Raw genomic sequence first — 23,477 nt, 5'->3', positions numbered from 1 at the left:
GAGGTTAGGATTTACCAGTCTCTGCCTGGAAGCATTAGTGTGTCAGTTAAAAACATGGCCTTTAAGTCTTGATGCCACCTTCACCACTTCTAGTTGTGTGCCTTGGGGAGTTACTTGACCTTGCTATGCTTAGAATCCTCAACCATAAAATGGAAATAATAGAAATTTTACCCACAATCTGTATCTTATAGGATTTTTGTGACAATCAGAGGAGATAACACATGTAAAACGTAAGAATAATGTCTGGAACATAGTAAGCCATGAATACATCTTAGTTGTTAGTGTCTGGTTAATTTCAGATGAATCACCATTAAATTTCTGCAGATCAATTTTCCCCTTCTAACAAGACCATTTGCTTTCTACTGACTTAGCTCTCTAACCAGAGCACTGCCAGATGTTTATGTGGCCTCATGTTGGTTTTGTAACCTCGCTGAGCCTCAGTGTCTTCAGGTGTGAGGTATAGGTCACCTGCCCTGCTTTGATTCCCTTCGAAGACTGTTGTAAGGCTAACATCAGCTAATATGTGGCAAAGTCTTTGTAAAGATGTTAGATACTAGGGACTTGCCTGTAGCTTGGACCGTAAAGAATCTGCCTGCAATGCAGGAGACCTGGGTTTAATCCCTGTGTCGGGAAGATCCTCTGGAGAATGAATGGCAACCCACTCCATTATTCTTGCCTGGAGAATCCCATGGACAGAGGACCCTGGCAGGCTATAGCCCATGGGGTTGCAAAGACTAGGACACGACTGAACAACTAACAGTACTACTACTGCTAACATTTTATTGAGTATTTACTATGTGCCAGATTCTTGTGCTAAGGGTGTCCCATGGATTACTGCATTTATTCCCTGTGATAGTCCTACAGAGATATGCATGCTTGTCTTCTGCATTTCACAGTTGGGAGGATTACATGGAGAGGTTAACTCATCTGCCCAAGATTACACAGTATGCAAGAGCTGGAGGCCTGGATCAGAGTCCGTGCTCTCAACCACCTCAATGAGGTGGTCTGCCCACCAGCCCTTTTTTTCTTCTCAGAGTTACTGGGTTTACATTTTTAATGTTGCATTAAAAAACACCTACATCCAAACCTGCCTTTTTTCATGCATCTCTAATGCCAATTTTATACCAACATTATCTCTGAGGACATGTTTGGATTTACAACTCAGAGAACAATATCTTTAGGAGCAATAACATTGCAGAATTTTCCTAGCAAACTTTTGATGAAAACCATCAGCCTTAGACCAAGGCACTCTGTTTTGTTTTTGCACAGAAATGGTAGTTGCAGGTTTCAGGTGGCCTGATTCAAGGCATGTGGAAGGGTCTGTCCTAGATCCCTGGCTTCGCCTCTGGACAGGTTTTCTTCTCAGGGATTCTGGGTCTTTTAGCTGCCTCCTCTTCATTTTTTTTCGGGTTTCTGAGTATGTAGGTTCTCCATCTTTGTTCTGTTGGAAAAGGGAGTCAGGATTGGATTCCATAAACTCTGGAGGAAGCTTCTGAAAGGGCAAGAGGGGTGTGACAGGGAGGGGGAACCTACATGGCTTGAAGCCCATGGCTGTTTGCCTAATGAGCCTGGGGAAGGTCAGCCAGCCAGGATACCAGAGGGCATTTTACCTGCGGGAACTGGGTACAGATGTGAACGTGAATGGAGAACTTGGATGTAGGGTGTCTGGAAGCCAGGCAGAAGACTCAAAGGAAATTAGGGAGTGGGCTTAAAAAAAGTGAAAGGAACTGCCTCTTCTTTCTGATAACTTTGGATTGTGTTTGCAAGAGAGTTTGTATTTATGAGATAGCTGAGCCATATGGATGTACAAGGATGCATGTGTTCTCCTGGTCTGTTGATACGAGAGCAGTTGAAGGGCGTGGGCTTGTCTGGAGGTGGGGCAAGTAGGCGGATGTGGTAACATCAGGAGGGGGCAGTTCTGCGGAATATGGGCCCATGTAAATTCAGAGGATCTGGGCATTTTGGCAACCTAGTTCTCCTTTCTCATAGATTGTTATGTATGTATTTATTTATTTTTGAGGTTGCCATCTGCCCGTCCTCCCTCAGAGTTTTATGGATAAAGATGTTCCTTCTCTGGGTAACCTCTTTCCCTGGTGATGATTAGAGAGTAACTAACAAATTCCCACTCCTGAATGTACAGGCTCAGAAAGACTAAGCTCACGTATGTCACAAACATCAGCAGGCAGGCTCAGAGGAGCCAAGCGAAGGAACAGATTCTAGGAAACGAGAATGGTCCGATAGCTCTCCACACTTCCACCACGAAGGAGACTGGCTTCAGAACAGTTGTGAACTGTACCATCTCTTTCCCTTCTCTTAACCTTCATTTCTTTTTATTTTCATGTATTTATTTTTGTATCATTTACCAGCACACTGTGGGGACCGTGATCTGGGCCTGGAGAGTTTTCCATGCCTCAGTTTACGTCCCTGGCAATGTTGAGAGGAAAGTATTTTATCATTTTAGTTGCTAAATCATGTCAGACTCTTTGTGACCCCATAAACTGTAGCCCACTAGGCTCCTCTGTCCATGGAATTTTCCAGGCAAGAATACTACAGTGGGTTGCCATTTCCTTCTCCAAGGGATCTTCCCAGCCCAGGGATTGAACCCACATCTCCTGCATTGCAGGTGGATTCTTTACTGCTGAGCCACTGGGGAAACCCCTCAGAGGAAACTAACCTTTAATAAATACTTATTGTGTGGCCAGCACTCTACAGTGTGCATTAGAGACATCCGTCACTTTACCCAGTCCTGAGGGAAATAGATATTATTGTCTCTTCTGACAGATGATTAGCCCAGGGTCACAGGAAGACGTGGTCTGGCCAACTCCGTTGACTCTTCTCTTTCCACTGTACTACACTGCCTCGGATCAGACCAGAAGAGTAGCAAGTACTCTTCTCCAACAGAGCATCCTTTTAGGATGACCCTGAACTGCTTGCCTGCATCAGTAGCACCTGCTGGGTATAAGGCTTAATCAATGGAGGAGTAAGGAATCTGTGGATGGGAAAAGAGCAAAGATCTCTTCCCCAGCACCACAAAATGGGTCTGTGACAATTTGCCCTGTGTCAATTGGAATTGGGGCTCTTTGCTATTTTTGTCTCCTGTCTTCACCAAAAGCTCCATTGTCAGACTCTCTTCATCACTCTGCAGGGACTTTTGATTTGGAAGTGTCAATTCTCCTTTTCTTTTTAATATTAGCATAGAAAGTCCATTTTCTGTTTTCCAGCTCTCAAAAAGTCTATTCTCAGCCCTCCCTTTCCCAGGGCACCCATAGTGTGAGTGATAGTGGGAGAAAGCAACTTTTATGACTTTTTTTCTGGAATTTCATCTTTTACTGAATGCTTCTGGCTTTGTGGCTAGTTGAGGAAAATGAGGGTTGTGGGGATAGAGGGGCTGCAGGAACGACTTTACCATCTCAGTAGAGAGTGTAGGAAAGGCTTCCGGTAGGTTTATGGAAAAGCAGCCTTAAGTTCGCCCCCAGGCCCCCATTTTGAGGATTCTGACTTTTCATTAACTATCTCATGGAGGTATTTCTAGTCAATTGTCACGGAGCTTCTGTTATTGAAAGTTTAGAAATGTTTCTGCTATAGACACTTGCCTGGTGTGCCAGGACTCTGCTTTGGTTGTTATTGTTGGATGTTAGTAGCTTCTCCAAAGGTGGCTTCTCTCCATTGTAATAATGGAGGCTCCTCCTTTCTGTCTCACTTCCCTTCTCATCATGTTAGCTATTAGCACCACAGACTAGTAGGATATTAGAGTTACAGGGACCTAAGAGAAACTCGCATCAAGCCTCATTTATCTGTAAGGAAGCTGAGGGTCAGAGAGGGTAAGTGACTTGCCGCTGGTCTCTCCGTAAGTGGTGGAGGCCGGGCTGGAATCCGGTGTTCCTGACTCTCGGTTCAGGACTTCATTCATCACATTTCCTCTGTGCTTTCCTCAGTCTTTGTCTACTCATCATCCTTCTATCCCTTTGTCCTCTTTCTGGGATGTTTTCCTCCTGTTTTTAGTTAGTATCAGTCGCTCAGTCGTGTCCGACTTTTTGCGACCCCATAGACTGTAGCCCACCAGGCTCCTCTGTCTGTGGAATTTCTAGGCACAAATACTGGAGTGGGTTGCCATTTCATATTTTTAGTGTTTCTCTAGGTTGAGGCATTGAAGGCGGGGATCATGATTAATAAGAAAGGACTTAATTAAGAAAAAGGAGGAATGGAACAGAGAAGGAAAATTCAAGAGAAGCCAACCAGCATGGATCCAGTTGAATCCATGAATGGGATTGGGAGGCAATCCATGAGAATGGATTATGGGAATGGGAGGCAGTGATTCAGAACAATGGCTAATATGTCCTTCTCCTAAAATGTTGCTTGAGAATGTTATGAAATGGTAGTAGTTAACAGGCACTGAGCTTCTACCCAGTGCAAGGACCACGTCTCAGTAGATGGGAGATTGGATCCTCCAACATGTACTTGTCTCACAGTGTTTTCTGGACTCTTGAGTGGTCCTGAGAGAGTAAACCATCCAGACCCTAACCTTAAGAGAGATGCTCTTGAGAACAGTCAAGTAGGGATGGAGAAGTAAACTCAATAAAAAGATCCCTTTCTTTTAGAAGCCTCCATTCAAGCCAGGAAGCCAAGGGAGTTTTATTTGATTGCTCTGATAATAGGTTCCTAAGCTTTTCAGAAATCCAAAGAGGTTTCTAATCCTGGCTCTGGAAAAATCTTATTCCTTCTGTGATTTCAGTATCTACATCTATAAAATGAGTGTGCAGGATTAGCTAACAGAACTCTAAGGCACTTTTCGTTTCTTACTGAGGTGCCCCCCGGATTCTAGTTTCCTCATTTGTTATCTCACGTGACTTGAGGGTAACTTTAGCTGTCACTGCCTTCACCATGGAAGGCAGCGTTCTTCTCCCTGACTGCACATGAAAATCAACCTGAGTCCTTCTTGATATTCTGATGCCCAGACAGTAGCTGAAATGAATTAAATTAGAATTTCTAAAGATGGAATACCTGTATCTTTAATTTTTAAAAGCCTCCCAGGTGATTCTGCTGTGTAGACAGGCTGAGATCCCCTGACGATCTAGAAGAGGAGAGCCTTTACCTGATTTGTTTCTTTGAAATATGCTTTTAATCACGTGTCTGGGTTGCTTCCTCTCAGCTGTCTTATAGCCACAGTGATAAAGCGGAGGGGCCTCCCAGAATTCAACCTGAAAGAATGGGGTGATTGATTCTTCTGTGTCATGGTGTTGGCAGATGGTTCACCTGTGGCTGCTTCTTGCACACATCTGGCTGCACAGGTCCCTAGCCTTCTGTGCTAAGGGTGATGCTTCAGACTTCCAGAAGGCAGGTCTACTAGGGGAGCATCTCGAGTCTAAGGGGCAGAGTGAGTCTTGATGACCCAGGAGGCCCTTGAGCAAGTGACTGAAGATTCATCGACATTCTTCCTTCCCGTTTGTTAACTCCTTGTGTGTAGGAGGGTTGTCCGGCTCAACTGCTGTCAAATTTAGGCATCTGCTAGTATCCTTGATGTTTCCTAGGGACGTGGAGCTTGCAGTGAGTGGTGTGTGGAACTGGCTAGTCACAGCTTGTAGGTTTCAATTCTGTGTATCTCTTCCCAACTCCGTGTGCATAGATGTCAAGTTGATAGCTTGAGATTGCCATGGAGACAGGTTTACACTCCAGAAATTGACACTTGCTACGCACCAGGTGTTTTCCCTCTTTAGGTTAGATGGTTTTTAAACATTTATTCTTGCAACACTTAGTTTACTACTTAACAATACAGTCCATTTGCTTATGGAACTTCTCTGAATTGCCCCAGATCTGCCTTTCGGTGGCTGCTCCATCCGGTGGTCTCAGCCTTGCCCTTTGGAAGAACTTAGACAATTTCAGCATCCCCTCTGACAAGCTAGCCCTTCAGATATTTGATAAGATCTATGATGTCTTTCTCCAGTCTTCCTTTTATAAGCTGAGAATCCTTAGTGCTGTCAACATTTTCTCATGTGGTTTGGAGGCTCTTAGGTGTCTTTGAATGTTGGGGTGCAATAGCAGGGTTTTTTGAGGAAAACAAAAACTGCCAGAGAGGATCTGTGGACTCTTTCACAGAAGGCTTTTCCTTTTCTTTCTGCATTCAGAGTACCACCTGAGCCCCACAGAGTCAGTGGGGATGTAGAGTAGGCTACAGTCTTGGGTGTGGTTGCTGATGGCAGCCCACATTCTTTGCCTAAAACACGTGTTGCTGCCAGAAAGGCTTGATGGGCTTGAATTCATCCGAGTGTCATCAAAACACAGATTCTGGTTTCTGAAACAGGTAATTTTCCCACCACTGTTTTGTTTTCCTTCCAGAGGCTTTTAATATTTCCCCTTTCTTTCTTCCCTTTTCTGTAGCATTCAATCATTTGTCTCCTGATCACCAAAACTCTGTCGAATAACAGCGTTTTGAGTCCAGGATTCAGTGTGACACACAAAAAGGGAATTTGTTAAGGCTTATCCAGCTGTCTGTTAGTGAGAGAAGAGAGAGAGGGAAGCCGGTGCTGGCTGAGTTTCACAGAATCACCACTTCCCATCCTTTCGGAACTGGGCTCAGCTGAGACTGAGCACTGGTTAACCGTGTTGGCAATGATGTGAACTTCCTTTATTTTATATAGAGGGCGGGGACATGGGAGTGAGATGGGAGTTGTTTGGTCTAAAAGCAATGAAAAGTTCAATGCAGCTACACAGCTAACATTGCAGGGTTAGTGCGGGAATCTTTTGTTTTGAGTAACTGAGTCCATTGACCTCCCCAAGAGAGCAGTGGGCTGTATGGGCAAACAGAAAGCCTTTGGTGGGGGGGTTCTCTGCCTCTTTGCTATATTCTCAACATTGCTTCCTTTGTCTTTCATTCATTAGGATTTCAGTCTTTAGGAGTAGGTGTAATGGCATTTCCACCTTCTTGACAGAGAGAGGGAGAGAGGTGTGTTCAGGACTGCCTGTCAGATGGTGAATTTGAACAGAGGCAGCTGTTGTCATGGTGATGGTAGGTTGCATCCCACCACCATGGAAACCAAAGTTAAAAAACTGATGTTAAGGCTGGAAGTCGCATGACACGTTTTTGTTTTGTTTTAAAAAAAAAAAAAAAGAGAAAGGGGTTTGGTTTTTTCAATCTGATTTTTTTTTTTAAGGCGAGTTGGGTGGTGAGAAAAATTCCAATAAGGAAGCGATGAGATAATGAAATGGGACAATGCAAAGTATGCAGAGCCTTCTACCTCATTTTTCTGCTTGTTAGCAGTGTGTTTCTGCTGTAATGCGGATGGGAAAGGGAGGACAGATCCAGGATGGATTTCCAGAATTGCAGTCAGAATTGTGTACTGATTCTTCTATCACAGGAGCAAACACTGGGGTTTAGCCCTCCTGCCATTCAGTGACTATGTGTCATCCACCCCATCGATAAGTTTGGGACAGGGACTGGGAACCTGAGAAAAGGGTTGGGGGTGGAGTTGAGGGCATGACTTGCCCCAGATATGGGAGTGGTTCATACATTGATAAATTCACATGCTTAACATTGTCTTTCAGGAAACTGAAAAATTTATCTGTAACCCCTCAGAACCCCAAAGAAAGCAATGGTTCTCTTTATTTCCTTTTCTGAATGAGACTTCTTTGGATACTCTGTCCTGCTGGGTCAGCCACAGAAGCAGGTTCAAAGAAGTCCAGGAGGAGCCTATCCAGGAGCATGTTAGCCTCTGGGCCTAGGCTCCCTTGGACCATGACTTACCTCTGAACCTGGCCTTTGACCTCTGAATCTGACCTCTAACCTCTGAACCTAGGTCAGGCAGAGCTACAAAGGCTTGCTGACAGTGTTAGAAAGCCCTCTTGGCTCATCATCTTTTTATCTCATAGTCACTCCTACTTCATCCCATGATCTGTCTGGAGAGAAGGTGAAACATCTTTCCAGGAAGGAGAGCTGGCCCCAGGCCTACCAGGGCTGGTTTGGATTTTCTTTTCAGTCTGGGAGGCATTGAAGAACTGTACACATGGCATGTGTGGAAAGGCTGGGAGACAACTATTCCTGTGAGAATACCAGCCTCTCGGGAGGGGTGCAGACAGTGTCTGTGGAGATGACGGTGGTGGCCCTGTCCGTGTCTGGGTTTTAGGCATGAGGTCCCGTCTCTGCCCTACTTCTGGTCCCTCCAGGGCAGATGTATCGTTCTCCATGGCCCAGGCGGGGGGTATGATCTCACCAGCATTATCTCACTGCATTTCCATCAGGGTCTGTAGGAGCCAGAGCCGGACCTCTGTGATGGTTCAACCCCTCCCATTCTTAGCCCTGGCCTTGGGTGTGATGAATGTCCCTGCTAATCACTGGGAAAGATTGCATCAGAGCCATCAGCTTCATAAATCCTCCTCTGGGGACTGCTGTTTGGATGTGCTTTCCATATTCCCAGGAGGTTCTGGGCCAAATGTCTTTGCTCTCTTCCCGGAGACTCATTACCATAATTTTCTTTTCAATCCTTTATTGCTGTGGGTCTCTTCAATGTCAGCCCCTGGCTGCAGCCAGCCAGCCAGCCCACTCCCGGCGGCTGTGACCACTCACAGATGCTTCCCCCAAAGCTTCAAGCCACGGCTGATGCTTAAAGATGGATTTAGTAGGAGAATAAAAACGAATACCCATGTGTGTAGCACCTTATGGTTTTCAAAGGTTTCTTTTAAAAAATATTTATTTCATATTGGAGTATAGTTGATGTACAATGTTGTGTTCATTTCAGGTGTACAGCAGAGTGATTCAGTTATGCATATACATGTAGCTGTTCTTTTTTAGATTCTTTTCCATTATAGGTCATTACAGAGTATTGAGCAGACTTCGCTATGCTATATATACCGCTAACCGCTAAGTCACTTCAGTCGTGTCCGACTCTGTGCGACCCCATAGACGGCAGCCCACCAGGCTTCCCCGTCCCTGGGATTCTCCAGGCAAGAACACTGGAGTGGGTTGCCATTTCCTTCTCCAATGCATGAAAGTGCAAAGTCAAAGTGAAGTCGCTCAGTCGTGTCTGACCCTCAGCGACCCCATGGACCGCAGCCTACCAGGCTCCTCCATCCATGGGATTTTCCAGGCAAGAGTACTGGAGTGGAGTGCCATTGCCTTCTCCTATGCTACATATACAGTAGGCCCTTATTGATCATCTTTTATATACATAGTAGTGTGTGTATATTCACGTGTCATCTTAGAATTTGATCCTCACATTGTCCTTCTTTGGCTCTGGAGGATTGGGTGGCGGTGGTTTTCCTTGACTTGAGTACCATGTTGGAGTGACTTTTGTGGAGAACCATGGCTCTGGTTTCCATTGCCAAACTACATATTCTCCATCGCATTCCAGGTCATGAGGGAGATTCTGATTCTTCTCATATTAAAAAGGCAGCCCGAAGGTCTTGGATAGCTAGATTTCACTATCATTCATTTTTAAATTATCCCTTTGGTGTTGAAGAAATAGCAGACTTGGCAGCACCCCCTACCCCAAGACTGTCTTTGAGTCAACATTCCACTTGTTAGAATGTGTCTGTGCAGCTGTGAGCGGAGATTGTGCATAATAATGCCCAGACCGTCTTCTGACTTCCTTCCATCTCTTAGAATTGGGCATCCCCAAATAGGAGTCGAGGGCGGACAGGAGGAAAGGAGACAGGCTTGCCCATAGGGAGTGTGCTTTGGTCCTGGGGTGAGGGATGAAGATGGGTCCGGGTCCTGAGGCCTGCTATCCTGAGACTCTGCTATCCCGGACTCCCCCAGGAGTTTACAGGAATGGCCTAGGCACCCACAGGCTGCTCCCCACAAAAGCACGTGCTCCACCAGCCCTGGGGTTGGAATGAGAGCACAGCATTTCATCTGCCTGCCTGTGCCTCTGGTGGGCCCTCGGCCCCTCTGAGCTCATTCAGTCTCCTCGGAGTTCCAGCCTCACAGCTCTGAGATGAGGCTGCTGAGAGTAGAAGGGACCTAGGATCAGCACCCAGGTGGTACAGAGATGCTTGTCTCCCTGGGGGCACCCAGGTTTGCTGCATGGGCCCCAAGTCCTGCTTAGTCCTGTACCTGCACATCAGTCCCTGTGGGGTGGGCAGAGGGAAGACAGCTCCCAGGCCCAGCCCCCGGGGCTCTGTGGACAGGCAGAGCCAGCACCGCCATGGTAGCCAGCAGCTCACTGGGAGGGCACCCCCCTTCCCCGCCCCCGCCTCCTGCCCCAGCTCTCTGGGCTTCAGGAAAGGAGATGAACAAATATCAGGTGTGCAGGCCAAGTCGTGCTGCTTGAATTAGCTGTGTTGCTAAGGAAACAAGTCAACCATTCGAAGGAAGGAGCATTGGGTAACGGAGATAAATCAATAAGGAAACCTATTTTTATCATTTCCCTAATGATTGTCTTGAAGCTGTGAGACGGGGAAGGGAGAGTTGGGAGTGACACAGGTCCTCATTAACGGGCTCAGAGGGAGAAAGGAATGAAGGGGTGTTCGGGGAGCTTGCTAAGAAAGTTTATAAAATGAGGCCCCTAGCAAGCAGACAGCGAGACAGATGCAGAGGAGGCAGCTTTGCAGGTTTCAAAGAACTTCCGTGGCCGCTTCCTCATTTGGTCCAGTCTCTTTGTGCTCCTGCATTTGATCCTCTCAGAAGTCTTGAGCTAATAATTTCCATGACCCTCAGGTTGGTATGGGTTTTTAATGTTGGTTTGTTTACTTGTTTGTTTCAAAATAAATCTAGCTTTGATTGATTTCACAGCTGTGTATGAATACATGCTCATTATAACACAATGCATTAAGGAGCAAAGAAGTAATCCTACTACCCCAAGAAAACTCATTATCCTTCTAACAAGACAGATTTTTTTCCTTTGCTCTTATAAAATCTTTTTTTTTTTTCATTAAAGGGATCTTCTATGCATGCTGGTTTCTTTTTTTGAAGAGTTAATATGTGTACATCACTTGCCCGACAAAGGTCCGTATAGTCAAAACTATGGTTTTTCCAGTAGTCATGTACGGATGTGAGAGTTGGACCGTAGAGAGCGCTGAAGAATTGATGCTTTCAAACTGAGGTGCTAGAGAAAACTCTTGAAAGTCCCTTTGACAGCAAGGAGATCAAACCAGTCAATCTGAAAGGAAATCAACCCTGAATACTCATTGGAAGGACTGATGCTGAATCTCCAATACTTTGGCTACCTGATGTGAAGAGCTGACTCATTGAAAAATACTCTGATGCTGGGAAAGATTGAAGGCAGGAGGAGAAGGGAATGACAGAGAATAAGGTGGTTGGATGGCATCATCGACTCAAGGGACAAGAGTTTGAACAAACTCTGGGAGATGGTAAAGGACAGGGAAGCCTGTTCTGTTTCATGACGGGCATTGCTCTTTGAGGCTTTGGCAACGCGGAGTTGCCTTTGACCTTTCTGAGCACATCTTTGTCTAGCCTGTGAGGTGTGTGCTTGTACCCTGTGGGCCCTTCCTTGCAGCCCAGGCTCTTCCCCTGGGAGGTACATCAGAGCCCTTGCTAAGGGCCTGAAGTTCTGTTTTGGGAAGACCGGGAGCGGTGCCCCTGAGTCAGCTCCCAGATGGGGGTCCAAGCCAGCGGAGGTGACTACAGCCTAGTCACTATGAGGGCCCCTCAGTGGAGCTGCAGCTCACAGACTGGGACGCCTCCCTTTCATTCAGCCTGTGCTTAACACTGAGTGAGCTTCTTCCCTGTGTCTGGAGCTCTGCTGAGCCCTGCCCCTGCTGTCCAGGTAGAGTTTCTTTGGGGAGATCAATGTGATGGTGAAATTGCACCCTGCGGAGAGCTGGGGGGCACAGGGAGAAAGCTTTACAGGCCAGGTGATATTTCACCTTGATCTTGATATATGACCAAGAAAAGAGGAGAAAGGCCGTTGCAGGAGGAAGCAAAAGCACTGAGATGGAAGGGCCCATTCTTTGTACTTCCTTCAGAAAGAGCAGCAGACAGGAGGTTGAAAGGAAGAGCTACAAGGGGGAGTGGCTGGGGCCTGGGTAGGATTGGGTGTTCTCTCCTGTTCTTCTCTCCTAAGATTTCCCTGGCCCCCTTCTTTCTTTCACCTAGTCTTCTTGGGCTTCTGGACCCCCTCTGCCACCCATCCTCACACCCACTTCACACCTCTGTGTCCCGGCCAGATAACCGAAGCGCAGAACTCCCTGTTAAGACCAGTCAGCTCACCTAGCCCACAATGTCTGGATGCAGACAGATCAGCCTTGTGGTAGACACAGGGCTAGCCTCCTCGGCAAGGTGTGGCCATCACCATACAGGACGCTCACAGCAGGAGAGAGGCTGACAAGTCAGATTTCCTGTGACTGGCCAGGTATCTGGATGGCTGAGAATTCATGAGGGCTCAATAAATGGCAACACCCAAGCCTAGGAGGCTAGAATCTAAAAGTGAGAGTTTAGTAATTCATAGGTTCTGAGAAGACCCTGTTTCCACATCCTCCCAACCCAAACCCTCTGCCTGCAGTCTGATGTCTAAGGGCCCATTCAGAGCAGTGATCCTTTGGCTTAAAATTTTGAAAATATCAAATACATACATCCTTGAGAGGGGTGTTCCTTTAGGCCTTGTAGAGCACTCCGACCTCAGGATGAAGAAATTATGGTGCAGAAGTAAAGGTGAAACTATGGGAATTCGGTTTGTCTGTGGACTAGCTGTGTGGGGGAAGAAAGTAGGCACGTTAAGTGAGATGAGCATCTCTGAGGTGTATTTGCTAGTGTTTGGCTCTCAGGGGCCTAACTTGGTACCCAGAGAGACTGAAGCAGAAGGGATGGTGAGATGGCTTGGGGGCTTTCCGGGTGGTGCCGTGAGGCTCCCCTCTGACTGAGCTGGGTTTCAGTGAGCACAGTAGGGTGTGGAGGCAGGAGGCTGCCTCTGAAGTTCTCTGAGCCCTATCTCGTTTTCAGATCTGGCTGCTTTGCCCTGCAGGACAGCAGAGGCGGCAGAACTGTCTTGAAGGTATGAGTTCTGGGCGAGTATTGGGTGTGTGGGAAAGGAAGACAGCCAGCTGCTGGGGCTGTGACTCAGGGATGGATGGGGGCAGGGAGGAGGTGCTGCTAAATGAAAAGTTCCAGAGGCTCGGATGCAAGCCAGCCATCTCACTCCCTGCAACCTACCATTCTAGCATCAGGACCAGAGCAACTGGCGGGCGAGTTGCATCCTGCACGGAACCCCCTCCCCTCCATCTGTCAGGGATGTGCGAGTGCCCCTTGACCATTGATGTTCACGGCCACATATAACCTGGTGGAGATGGTGGGGCATCAGGGGACGTATTTATGGTTTGTCCTCCTCCTGTGCCACCTAGGGAGGGCTCTGGGCCCTACGTCCTGCACAGCCAGCCTGAATGGGGGCGGGGGGAGAGACAAGATCCCCTCCCCTTCCTCCGCACTTTCTACCTGTTGCTTCCACCTGGATTCCAAATGCTGCCAGATCACAGGTTGCTCAGCAAGACCAGCGGCAGCAACTCACTGCTGTTTGTCCAACAGTAGTTGTAGAAAGAAATCCCATGTGCAGAATGACTCTGGAGCTGGTGATTCCCTCTCTTTTTTTCTAGAAGTTCCCCACTCCTGCCTCCCCCTGGTTTTACAGCACAACCTTTCTGCGGGAGCCAGGATGCTGGGACTGGAATCACAGTCCTGTTTTTCAAAAAGTCGCAGGGAGCCCACTCACCTCTCTTCAGAAAAATGCAACAGAAAACCGAACCTGAATTCATTATCCTCTCGTTTGTAGTTTGATTCCTAGAGGCCCTGACTTTGGTGCCCTGGCTGCAAGCTCGTGATACGTATCTCTGATTTCTTTAGACGTAGGAGCTTAGGAGAAAATAAAGTGGGACAAAGCTAGTTTCTCCTGGACCCATTAAATATTATCCTGAACTGGATATTAAAATAAAAGGGAGCTCATGGAGAAAGTGGCTCCTTTTCTAAGGGCCCTTCTTCTATTCAGTTGAGCAGAGCTTCAAGAGAAGGGCACTCCAGATGTGATTCCCAGAGACAGCCACAAACGGTCGTAGCTGGATCCTTGCTGGAGCATCAGTGGTTTGAAGATAGAGAAGAACATGGAGCCTGCAAACAGCATCATTGTTTCTTCCTCTCTTTGTCCCACTTCCTTTTTCGGTCCTGGTTAATTCCCGGATATGTCACTGAATTCACTAAGAATCTGGAATGTCTACCATATGTCTAATACATTATTTACTGACTGCATTCTTCCTTTCCTTGAGAAAATGCTTTGTCTTCAGAGTCTGATCATAAACGGTTCTAGTTCCATGTGCTAAGGACCAGCCACTGTTCTGCCTGCCTGTCTGCTCCTGTCAATCATGCTGACTGCACAGACATGATGTGGGTTGATGAAGTTTGTGTATGGATGTACATAGCCATCTTGGAGGCTGTCCTTCTCTCTCTGGTGATTCTGTTTCTTAACTCCTCCTTTCCCACGCCGTTTGAGTACATGATCTTGGCCACCATCATTGCCAATTGCATCGTCTTGGCCCTGGAGCAACATCTTCCTGAGGATGACAAGACCCCAATGTCCCGCAGACTGGTACGTGCCTCTCTCCTTCTCATCTTTCTTTCCCCCTGTTCCTCTTCTTCCCTGGTTTCCTTCTCCTTTGCTTCATCGCCGGCCCCCTTCTGTCTTTTCCTACTCTACTACACTTCTGTGAATTTGTTCTTTGCTGAGGAACAGGTTGGTGACAAGCCCCACTGGGATTCATAAAGAGGACTGACCTTTTAAATTCCTGCTCCCAGGAAGTTCTATGCCTACAGCACATGGCAGCCAGGCAAGAAGAAAGGAAAGGCCCAGGGTCTGCTTTCTTCTCTCTTCTTCCTGGGGGACTTTGAGAATGAGAGGAAAAAGGGAGAGTAAAGGAGAGAGGATGAAGGATGCTCAAAGCCTGTGTGCCTTCATGGTTCTGAACTTCCTAAATGTTTGTCCATATTCTCTGTAAAGAAATTATCCACATGTCTAAAGTACCCCCCCTCAAAGAGAACAAACAAAATGCTTAAAATCCAAACAAATGGGTAAGTGGCTCCAGTCTGATTACCCATGGATGAGAAAGGACTCTTAAGCTTCCAGCATGATGACCATCTGTGGGAATGCCAGCCCCTTCAAGGCCAAACCAGCACCATCAGTCTTTGCCTTGGGAAGACAGCTGGTCCTGGGTGTGAGCCCCACATCCACCCACTTCTGCAGCTGGCTTCCCTTGCTCTTGTGTACTCCGTGAGTCCTGCAGCACCCTCACTTCCCAGCTGTACATGGGGCTGCTCAGCACAGGCATCCTGGTGTCCTGTAGGAGACAGGAAAAGTCAGAGCAGAGGGGTAGCTAGGCAGGGGGTGCCTTGGTTGAAGCAATCCTCCTCTTACCAACACCTCTGTTCTTCATCCCGCAGGAGAAGACAGAACCCTATTTCATTGGGATCTTTTGCTTTGAAGCTGGGATCAAAATCGTGGCCCTGGGGTTCATCTTCCATAAGGGCTCGTACCTCCGCAATGGCTGGAATGTCATGGACTTCATCGTGGTCCTCAGTGGGTGAGTCCTCTTCCCGTCTCTTCTTTGTACGTGGAGGCGCCTGTGGGGTCATGAAGTGGCTGGTGCAAGGAACCTGGGAGGGGGGGTGGCGACAATTCTGTGGAGGAGAGGAGGAGGAGGAAGTTCAAGGATAAGATTCCCATGGTACTCAGCCATGGCTGAGCCAGCTGCAGGGGAGTGCAAGTGTTCTGGAGATGCACAAGGCATTAGACAGAGGCTGTGGACCCAAGGTCTGGCTGCTGCTGCTTCTGGTTTCCCATTCTATGCTCCGCTAGTGCTGAACACACGTTTCCAAATGAGTCTTTTCACTAAAGCAAGCAGCTTGCCTTGGCACGAGGGAAAACCCCCGTAATGGGCCAAAGGATGCTATCAGGTACAGTTTTCTTTAGGAGGTTGGGAAAGGCTCTTTTAAGTATATTCTCTGAAACGATACTTGGGACTCGTGTCTTGACAACAGAGGATTTTTAAAAAGTGATTTACAGATTTATTTATTTATAAATTTATGCATATTTATAATATGAGAAGCTGTAAAACTGAATCATGTGAAAATGTTTGATAACACGTCCCTTTGGGAATTGACATAGTAACACTACATTGTGTTACAGGTGGTATACGTGATGGCAGTACTTTTATTTAAATATTTGATAATTCTGCTTTTGAAAATGAATGCAGTGTACCTCTCCTGGGGCCAGTCCGGTGCTGTTGTGAGCATGTGTGGTGGGCCTTGGGACTGGCGATGGTGAGCATGCCTGCTCAGGCTTTTGTGGCTTCTCGTGCGTCTCTATATCAGGCTGCTCTTGGTACCTGCAGGCGAGGGGGCAGCCCGTGGGTCCTCTGTGGCTGTGGCAGCAAAAGGTGTAGCATGGAAATTCCTTTACCCGCTGCCCAGAAATTGAAACCTGTGAGGACAAGTTAAGAGCTGGGTGGAAAAGTGAGGAGCGGGGAGAGATGAGCTACTGTTATTATTGACCAAAGGCAGAGGGGAGCAAAGAAGACCTTTTTCTTTTTTTTTCAGAGGAGTTGGGGCAGGTAAAATCTGGCAAGAGTGAGAGTTTAGAAACACTTGCATCTTTTCATTGTCTTTTGCAACAGACATAATTGTCGTACGTTTAACGTTCATGTCAACTATGATTAAGTGAAAGGGGAAAAGTTGAAGGTGTAATAGACTAGAATGTATAAATAGAAACTAGTGAGCATTGAACCCCTTAGTATAGGGATCAGATAAGTAGTAGAGATGACTCTCTCTGTTTAAAAACATCTGTTGCTTTACAAAAGGATCTTCTGAAGGTTATTTTTCTAAAAGAAAATGCTACTACTGCATTTAAAGTGTGATTTAGTGTGTAAAGATACAGCTTCTGCGTCGTGTTTCAGAAGTACACAGTATAGACTGTAGTACACCTGGGTGATGTCTTGTGGGTTTTATCCCCACTTAATTAAACTGTGATTGACAAATGAAAGTTGTCTATATTTAAGGTATACAGTGTGATGATTTGATACATTGTAAAATGATTACTGCAATCAAACTGATTAACATATCCATCACCTCATGCAGTTTTATTTATGGTGGTTAGAACACTTGAAAACTACACTTTTAGCAAATTTCAAGTATGTTATACATTATTATTTACTATATGATAATATAGTGATAATATAATAATATATGCATTATTATTTACCATGGTGAATACTAGGTCTGCAGAATGTATACATCTGTAGCTGAAAGTTTTTACCCTTTGATCAATATCTTCTCCTTTTCCCTACCCCTAGTCCCTCATAACCACCTTTCCTTCCACTGTTACTATGACTTCCACTTCTAAGAAATTAGTATAATCAATAAAACTGAGATGGCACAGCATTTGTCTTTATTTCCATAGTGTCCTTTAGGTTTATCCATGTTGTTGCAAATGGCAGGGTTTCCTTTTTAAAGACCGAATAATGTTCTTATGTGTGTGTGTGTGTGTGCATGTATATCTGTATCCGTTTCTTGATCCATTCATTCATTGGTGGAAATTTAGGTTGTGTCCATATCTGGCTATTGTGAATAATACGGCAATGCACATGGGACTGTAGACATCTGTTTGAGGTAATGATTTCATTTTCTTTGAACATGAAATGTCTATTTCATTTTCTTTGGACACAATACCCAGAAGTGAAATTACTGGATTATATGGTAGCTCTATTTTCAATTCTTCTGAGGAATTTCTGTACTATTTTCTACAGTGACTTGGCCAATTTACATTTCTACCAACAAGGCACAAGAATTCTTTTTTCTCCACATCCTCACCAACAATGGTTATCTTTTGACTTTTTGCTAATATTAATAGCTTGGGGATGATTCAAATGTCCATAAAATAATATATACTATATAAATAGTCCCCAACTTATGATAGTTTACCTTAAAATTTTTTTGAGTTTCTGATGATGCAAAAGCAATACTCTTCCAGTAGCAACTGAACTTTGAATTTTGATATTTTCCATAGGCAGTATGGTACTGTCTTGTGATGCTGGGCAGTGGCAGATACAGCTCCCAGTCAGCCCTAAGATCATGAGGGTTATTGTTGTGTTTTTTTACTTTCAGTATAGTATTCAATAAATTGCATGAGATATTCAACACTTAATTGAAAAATTAGCTTTGTGTTACATGATTTTACCGAAGTATAGTCTAATGCAAGTGTTACCTGTAGTCTAATGCAAGTTATCTGTAACGTGGCTCAGCTATGATGAGGCTCAGCTAACTAGGTAACTAGGCTCAGCTATGATGTTCATTACGGTCAGTCAGTCAGTCAGTTCAGTCGCCCAGTCGTGTCCGACTCTTTGCGACCCCATGGACTGCAACACGCCAGGCCTCCCTGTCCATCACCAACCCCTGGAGCTTGCTCAAACTCATGTCCATGGAGTCAGTGATGCCATCCAACCGTCTCATCCTCTGTCGTCCCCTTCTCCTCCTGCGTTCAATCTTTCTCAGCATCAGAGTCTTCCAGAGAGTCAGTTCTTCACGTTAGGTGGCCAAAGTATTGGAGTTTCAGCTTCAGCATCAGTCCTTCCAATGAATATTCAGGACTGATTTCCTTTGGGATTGACTGGTTTGATCTCCTTGGAGCCCAAGGGACTCTCAAGAGTCTTCTTCAACACCACAATTCAAAAGCATCAATTCTTTGGTGCTCAGCTTTCTTTATAGTCCAACTCTCACATCCATGCATGACTACTGGAAAAAGCATAGCTTTGACTAGATGGACCTTTGTTGGCAAAGTAATGTCTCTGCTTTATAATATGCTCTCTAGGTTGGTTATAGCTTTTCTTCCAAGGAGAAGCCTCTTTTAATTTCATGCTGCAGTCACTGTCTGCTGTGATTTTGGAGCTCAAGAAAATAAAGTCTCTCACTGTTTCCACTGTTCATTAGGTTTGGTGTATTAAATGTGTTTTCAGCTTATTGTTGTTTTCAGCTTATGGTGGGTTTATTGGGGTGTAACCTCATCATAAGTCAGGGAAGATCTATACAGTAAGAGGCCTTAAATGAGTCTGAGTCATTTTAGAAATATGATCTGTTCAAAAGAAGACTACTGTAATGTGTGGATTAACGTTAAAATTATGTGAATTCTTAGTCTCACTAAGTCTTATATGTGTCAGAGTCCATTTGAAATTTCTTATCTAGTCCATTTATTTTCATTTCAAACTATTCTATGTTCAATAAGGAAAATTTGGAAAATACAGAAAAAAAGAAAGAAAGTCACTGACTAAGAAAAATTCCTGATTATTTTATGGTATTTCCTTCCGGCCTTTTTAATGCTTAGCAAGCTCTCTTTTCAATGCTTGTAATTTTGCTGCATTTTCTCGGTATATTATGGGCATAGTACATGTTACTCCATATTTTGCTAAAAAGCGGTAAAGACTGATCAGCAGTTTGTGGAGTAGATGTTACTCAGCTTCTGTATCCATTTTTGCAATTATCTGAGACTTAGGTTTCGTTCTGGATTTGGCTGTTATGAATAATTATTAAAGATGCCCCAGTGTACATCTTTTGGGTGTCACATTTTAAGAGCCGTTGTGACAGGCTGAAGTTCTTCTAGAAGAGAATCTGCCTTGCTGGGGTGAGGCCTAGGAAGTAGGATGTGTGAGGGAAGATGTAGGAACTGGCATTGAAGGCCAAGAGAAGCTGGTGGGAGCCATAAGCTTGGCTTTCAAATGAGGGCTGCCACATGATTGAAGGGGCAGATTTGTAGAGGTCAACAGAATCCTTCATCAGTGTAACCAGTAAGGCCCTCTGTGTCCCCTTGTGTGGGGTGCACACGAGTGGGCATGGGTGCTGAGCCCTTGGCCAAGCCACTTGTCCTCTCTGTTTTCTCTCCCCCCAGCCCCGATAGCTGCCATTGTTAGCAGCTGCTCAAACTTTGCTGAAAGGCCACTGCCGTCCATCCGAACCGATAGGACTTTGCCCCTGTTCTTCCTGAACCTACTCTTTCTTTCTTTCCAGGGAAGGGGCATGGCACTCTTGAGATCCAAGCTCAGAGTTGTGATTCTATCCCATGGGAATGGATAATTAAATTTTGTCTTCTGTTCAGACAGTGCTTTCATCTACTATGTCACACTGCTTCTAAAATGCATTTTTCTCCTGCTGGTGCATGTCTAAAACATACAGCCTGCATCTTACAATAATGGCATGATATAGTTTAATTGACAGCATTCGTCTCTTTTGGTGGTGAGTAAAACCACGGGGCACCTACAACTCTTGGGGTCTTAGCTACAGTGAGTATGTTGTCATACCAGCCCAGATTTGAGATCGGAGTCATCCAGTAGTCAGAGGGGGTAAGTGCTCAGCCCAGGACCACCGGCAGCTTGACAGCAGATCCAGAGTTGGAAAGTGTCCTTTGACCCAGGGCTGGTGTGTCGCTCCTACTGGTGCAGCCCCTTCTCCAGGCTTCCTGACACTTGTCCCATGAGCAGCCCATGCTGGCTGCTCTGACTTCACATCTCAGCTCCAGGTGTCACCTACATCTGCCTTCTGTGCAGAGGAGGAGTGGGTCCCACACTGCTGGAGTGGGACATCGCCTCAGGCTGAGACTGTCCAGCTTCTCTGCTCTCAGTGTGTGATGGGAGGTAGGGAGGGAGCTGAGGTGCCAGACAGCTGGCTCAACCAAGGACTTACCATCAATGTCCTTTGTTCCGAGATGGGGTTTGGGGGGCCTGGGCCACTGCCTTTTGCCTGAACCCCAGACCTGCTAACTTTGAGAATTCTTAGGTCTGTAAGCTGAGGCAATTTATGGTTCAGAGATAATTTATGTACATTATGCATCGAACCCTCATAATCCCCCAAATGGGATCTTGTCATCCCCATTTTATAGATGAAGCAACCAAGGTTCAGAAAGAGTACGTGATATGCTAGGAGGTGCTAGAGCTGGACTTGAGCCCACATTTTCTGGCTCCAAGTTCCTTCGTCAACAGTCATTTCCTTATGCTGTCAGTGACCTCACAGGCTCTGCAGCTCTGTGCTTGGGTGTTTCTTCAGTCCCCTTGAAGCCATGTGGGATGGGCTCAGTATAATCAGGCAGATGTCCTGGAGCCAGAGCTTAAGCTTCACATGTGACTTGAAGAGGACTAGAGCCCCATGTGTCCATCCTAAGACTTCTATCCATGGGCTTGGAATACAGCCAACTCCCTGCTCTGTGGTTAAGAAGGCACATTACTTAACTCTCATGGTTTCGTCTGTAAAAACTGAACCAGAAGTCCTACCTTGTTTCCTAAGTTGGCTTGTTCATTCTCATTTCTTCTAAAAGACAGTGAATTTGCCATTCTTTTAACAAATTATGGTGGCTCAGATGGTAAAGAATCTGCCGTAATGGAGGAGACCTTGCTTTAATCCCTGGGTCAGGGAGATCCCTTGGAGAAAGGAATGGCTACCCCCTCTAGTATTCTTGTCTAGAGAATTCCATGGACAGAGGAGCCTGGTGGGCTTATAGTCCATGACATTGCAAAGAGTTGGACATGACTGAGTGAATACTTTTACTTCACTTTCACTTTCTTAACAAATTATTGCCTTACATAACTTGGGATCTCTCTCATATCAGTAACAATTCAAGAGATGCTATTTCTAAATATTTGTTAGGCCACCTGGATAATTCTAAATTATTTGAAGTCATTATTACATATTAGCCTTAAAAACAGGTCACAGCCCCTAGAATAGATGGGTGAAGATAGAGGAGGATGAGAACTCAGAGGCACTCCTAACCCATGGGTAGGAATAGGAAAGTGAGGGCCAGGATTGTGTCTTTGAACCCTGTTCATGTCTGTGGATGATTAGAGTAGGTACTTAATAAATACTGGTAGAATGGAATCACTTGGTCCATGCCAGATTCTCTTGTCACCGATTAGATGTGAAAGAGAGTGCTAGGGCCACCCTGAAACTGTCAGTATGGAGGGGACACCTATTCCCAGTCCTTCCCTTGGTCGGTCCAAGCCAAGCCTTACCTACAGCTCTCTCAGGTAGCTATGACCCAGCCCAGCTGCTCGAATCCTGATCACTCCATTAGAGAAACGAAAACTGGGAACTGAGTCTCTAGGTGAGTAAGGAATAGTGGACTTCCTGTTGTTTGGCCTGTTGACTGGACTCTCAGGGTTACCTTTTGGGATTGCTTCCTGGGTGATGAGTGCAAGGGATGGGGTCAGAGCTGAATATTGACGACCCAACTTCCTAGAGGTGCTATGGGCAGATGGAGGGATATGGAGAGAAGGGCTCTATTGCCTCACCCAGCATTTGCCATGTAATGAAAGCTGCCATCTATTGACCCATATTGCAAAAATTACATTTATATCTATATCTTTATTGCTCAGAACATGCTTTATGATCAGTTTTTCTAGCTTTTCTGTGGGAAATGACCTCCTTTGGCTATTCTGTTAGCTGCAGAAACATGAGTACTAACTCTGAAGAGTGGGCAGATGTATCTGAGCCTCCTTCCTCCACCGAGACCGTCATTCCAGGGCCCAGGTGACCACCTGTCCCCACCCCTCTGTCTTTCTTCAAGTCCTTCAGGAGATATCATTGAGGACCCACAATGTGCCAGGCACTGTGCCGCATGTGGGTGGTGCAGGGCTGAGTGTCCCCAGCAGGGGCCACATGTCATGAAAACCCAGAGGAAGGGCACCCTGTCTAGCTCTGGGAACTGGGGAAGACTTCCTGGGTGAAGGAGCATTGAAATTGGGATGTGAGGGCAGGCTGATAGGACTTAGACGAGGGAAAGTGGAAGAGCTTTTCTAGGTAAGATAATTTTGTGTACAAATCCTTAAAGCTGAGAGAGAGCACACAGGATGCTTCCAGGGAGTTGGCCAGGGGAATAGTGAGCAATGCTCCCAGAGAGGGCAGCCGGGGCCAGCTCAGGCCAGCTGGGAGGAGCTTGTAGTGGAGCCAGAGGCAGAGGGACCGACTGAAGGCCTGGAGCAGGGACCGGTTTGAGCAGTGATTGGTTCTAACCCTGTGCTCGATGCTGTGCAGGTCTTTTTCATCCTGGAATTCACTTTGAGTAAAGGGCATGGAAAAGAGAGGGGGGAACCACCATTGCCATACCCTGAGCTGCAGTTTGGGAGGAGGTGCCTCACCCTGCAGAGGGAAGAAGAATGAAGGGAAAAGGGAAGGGGGAGGAGAAGAGCCCGAGGAGATGCCGCAGAAGAGCTGGGAGCTGCCATTGGAGGTCCCCAGCTTCTCACCATGGCACAAGCAGAGTGGTTCAGCCTGGAGCCTATTGGTAGGAGGACGCTATCTGGAGCTAAATATACATCGATAGGTATTTTTAGAGGGTTTCTGTAAGGAGGCCGCCCTAATACACGCGTTTCCCGAGCAGTTAAAGATCGAGGAAAGCACAGTTTTCCTTCCCTAGCACCGTCTTCCCAGTGCTGAGAATGTGGGGGAAGTGTTGATAACGCAGTCCCAGGGCCCCCAGCCCAATTTAAATCTCTGTGGTACTAGAATGACAGCACTTGGG

The 23,477-nt window shown here is 46.1% G+C and overlaps 1 protein-coding gene across 1 annotated transcript in view; it reads left to right on the top strand.

Annotated features, from left to right (window-relative positions):
• The window catches only part of CACNA1E (calcium voltage-gated channel subunit alpha1 E), a 342,984-nt gene that overhangs the window by 13,907 nt on the left and 305,600 nt on the right, over nucleotides 1-23,477 (top strand). The window contains exons 2-3 of the mRNA XM_040263854.1: nucleotides 14,414-14,519; nucleotides 15,368-15,507. Coding sequence (XP_040119788.1) covers nucleotides 14,414-14,519; nucleotides 15,368-15,507 — 246 coding nt within the window. The remainder of the gene's footprint in view (nucleotides 1-14,413; nucleotides 14,520-15,367; nucleotides 15,508-23,477) is intronic.

The sequence above is a fragment of the Oryx dammah genome, unplaced genomic scaffold, assembly GCF_014754425.2.
Source record: "Oryx dammah isolate SB20612 unplaced genomic scaffold, SCBI_Odam_1.1 HiC_scaffold_21, whole genome shotgun sequence".
NCBI classification, from domain to species: Eukaryota; Metazoa; Chordata; class Mammalia; order Artiodactyla; family Bovidae; genus Oryx; species Oryx dammah.
This window is presented reverse-complemented; position numbering and strand designations above follow the sequence as displayed.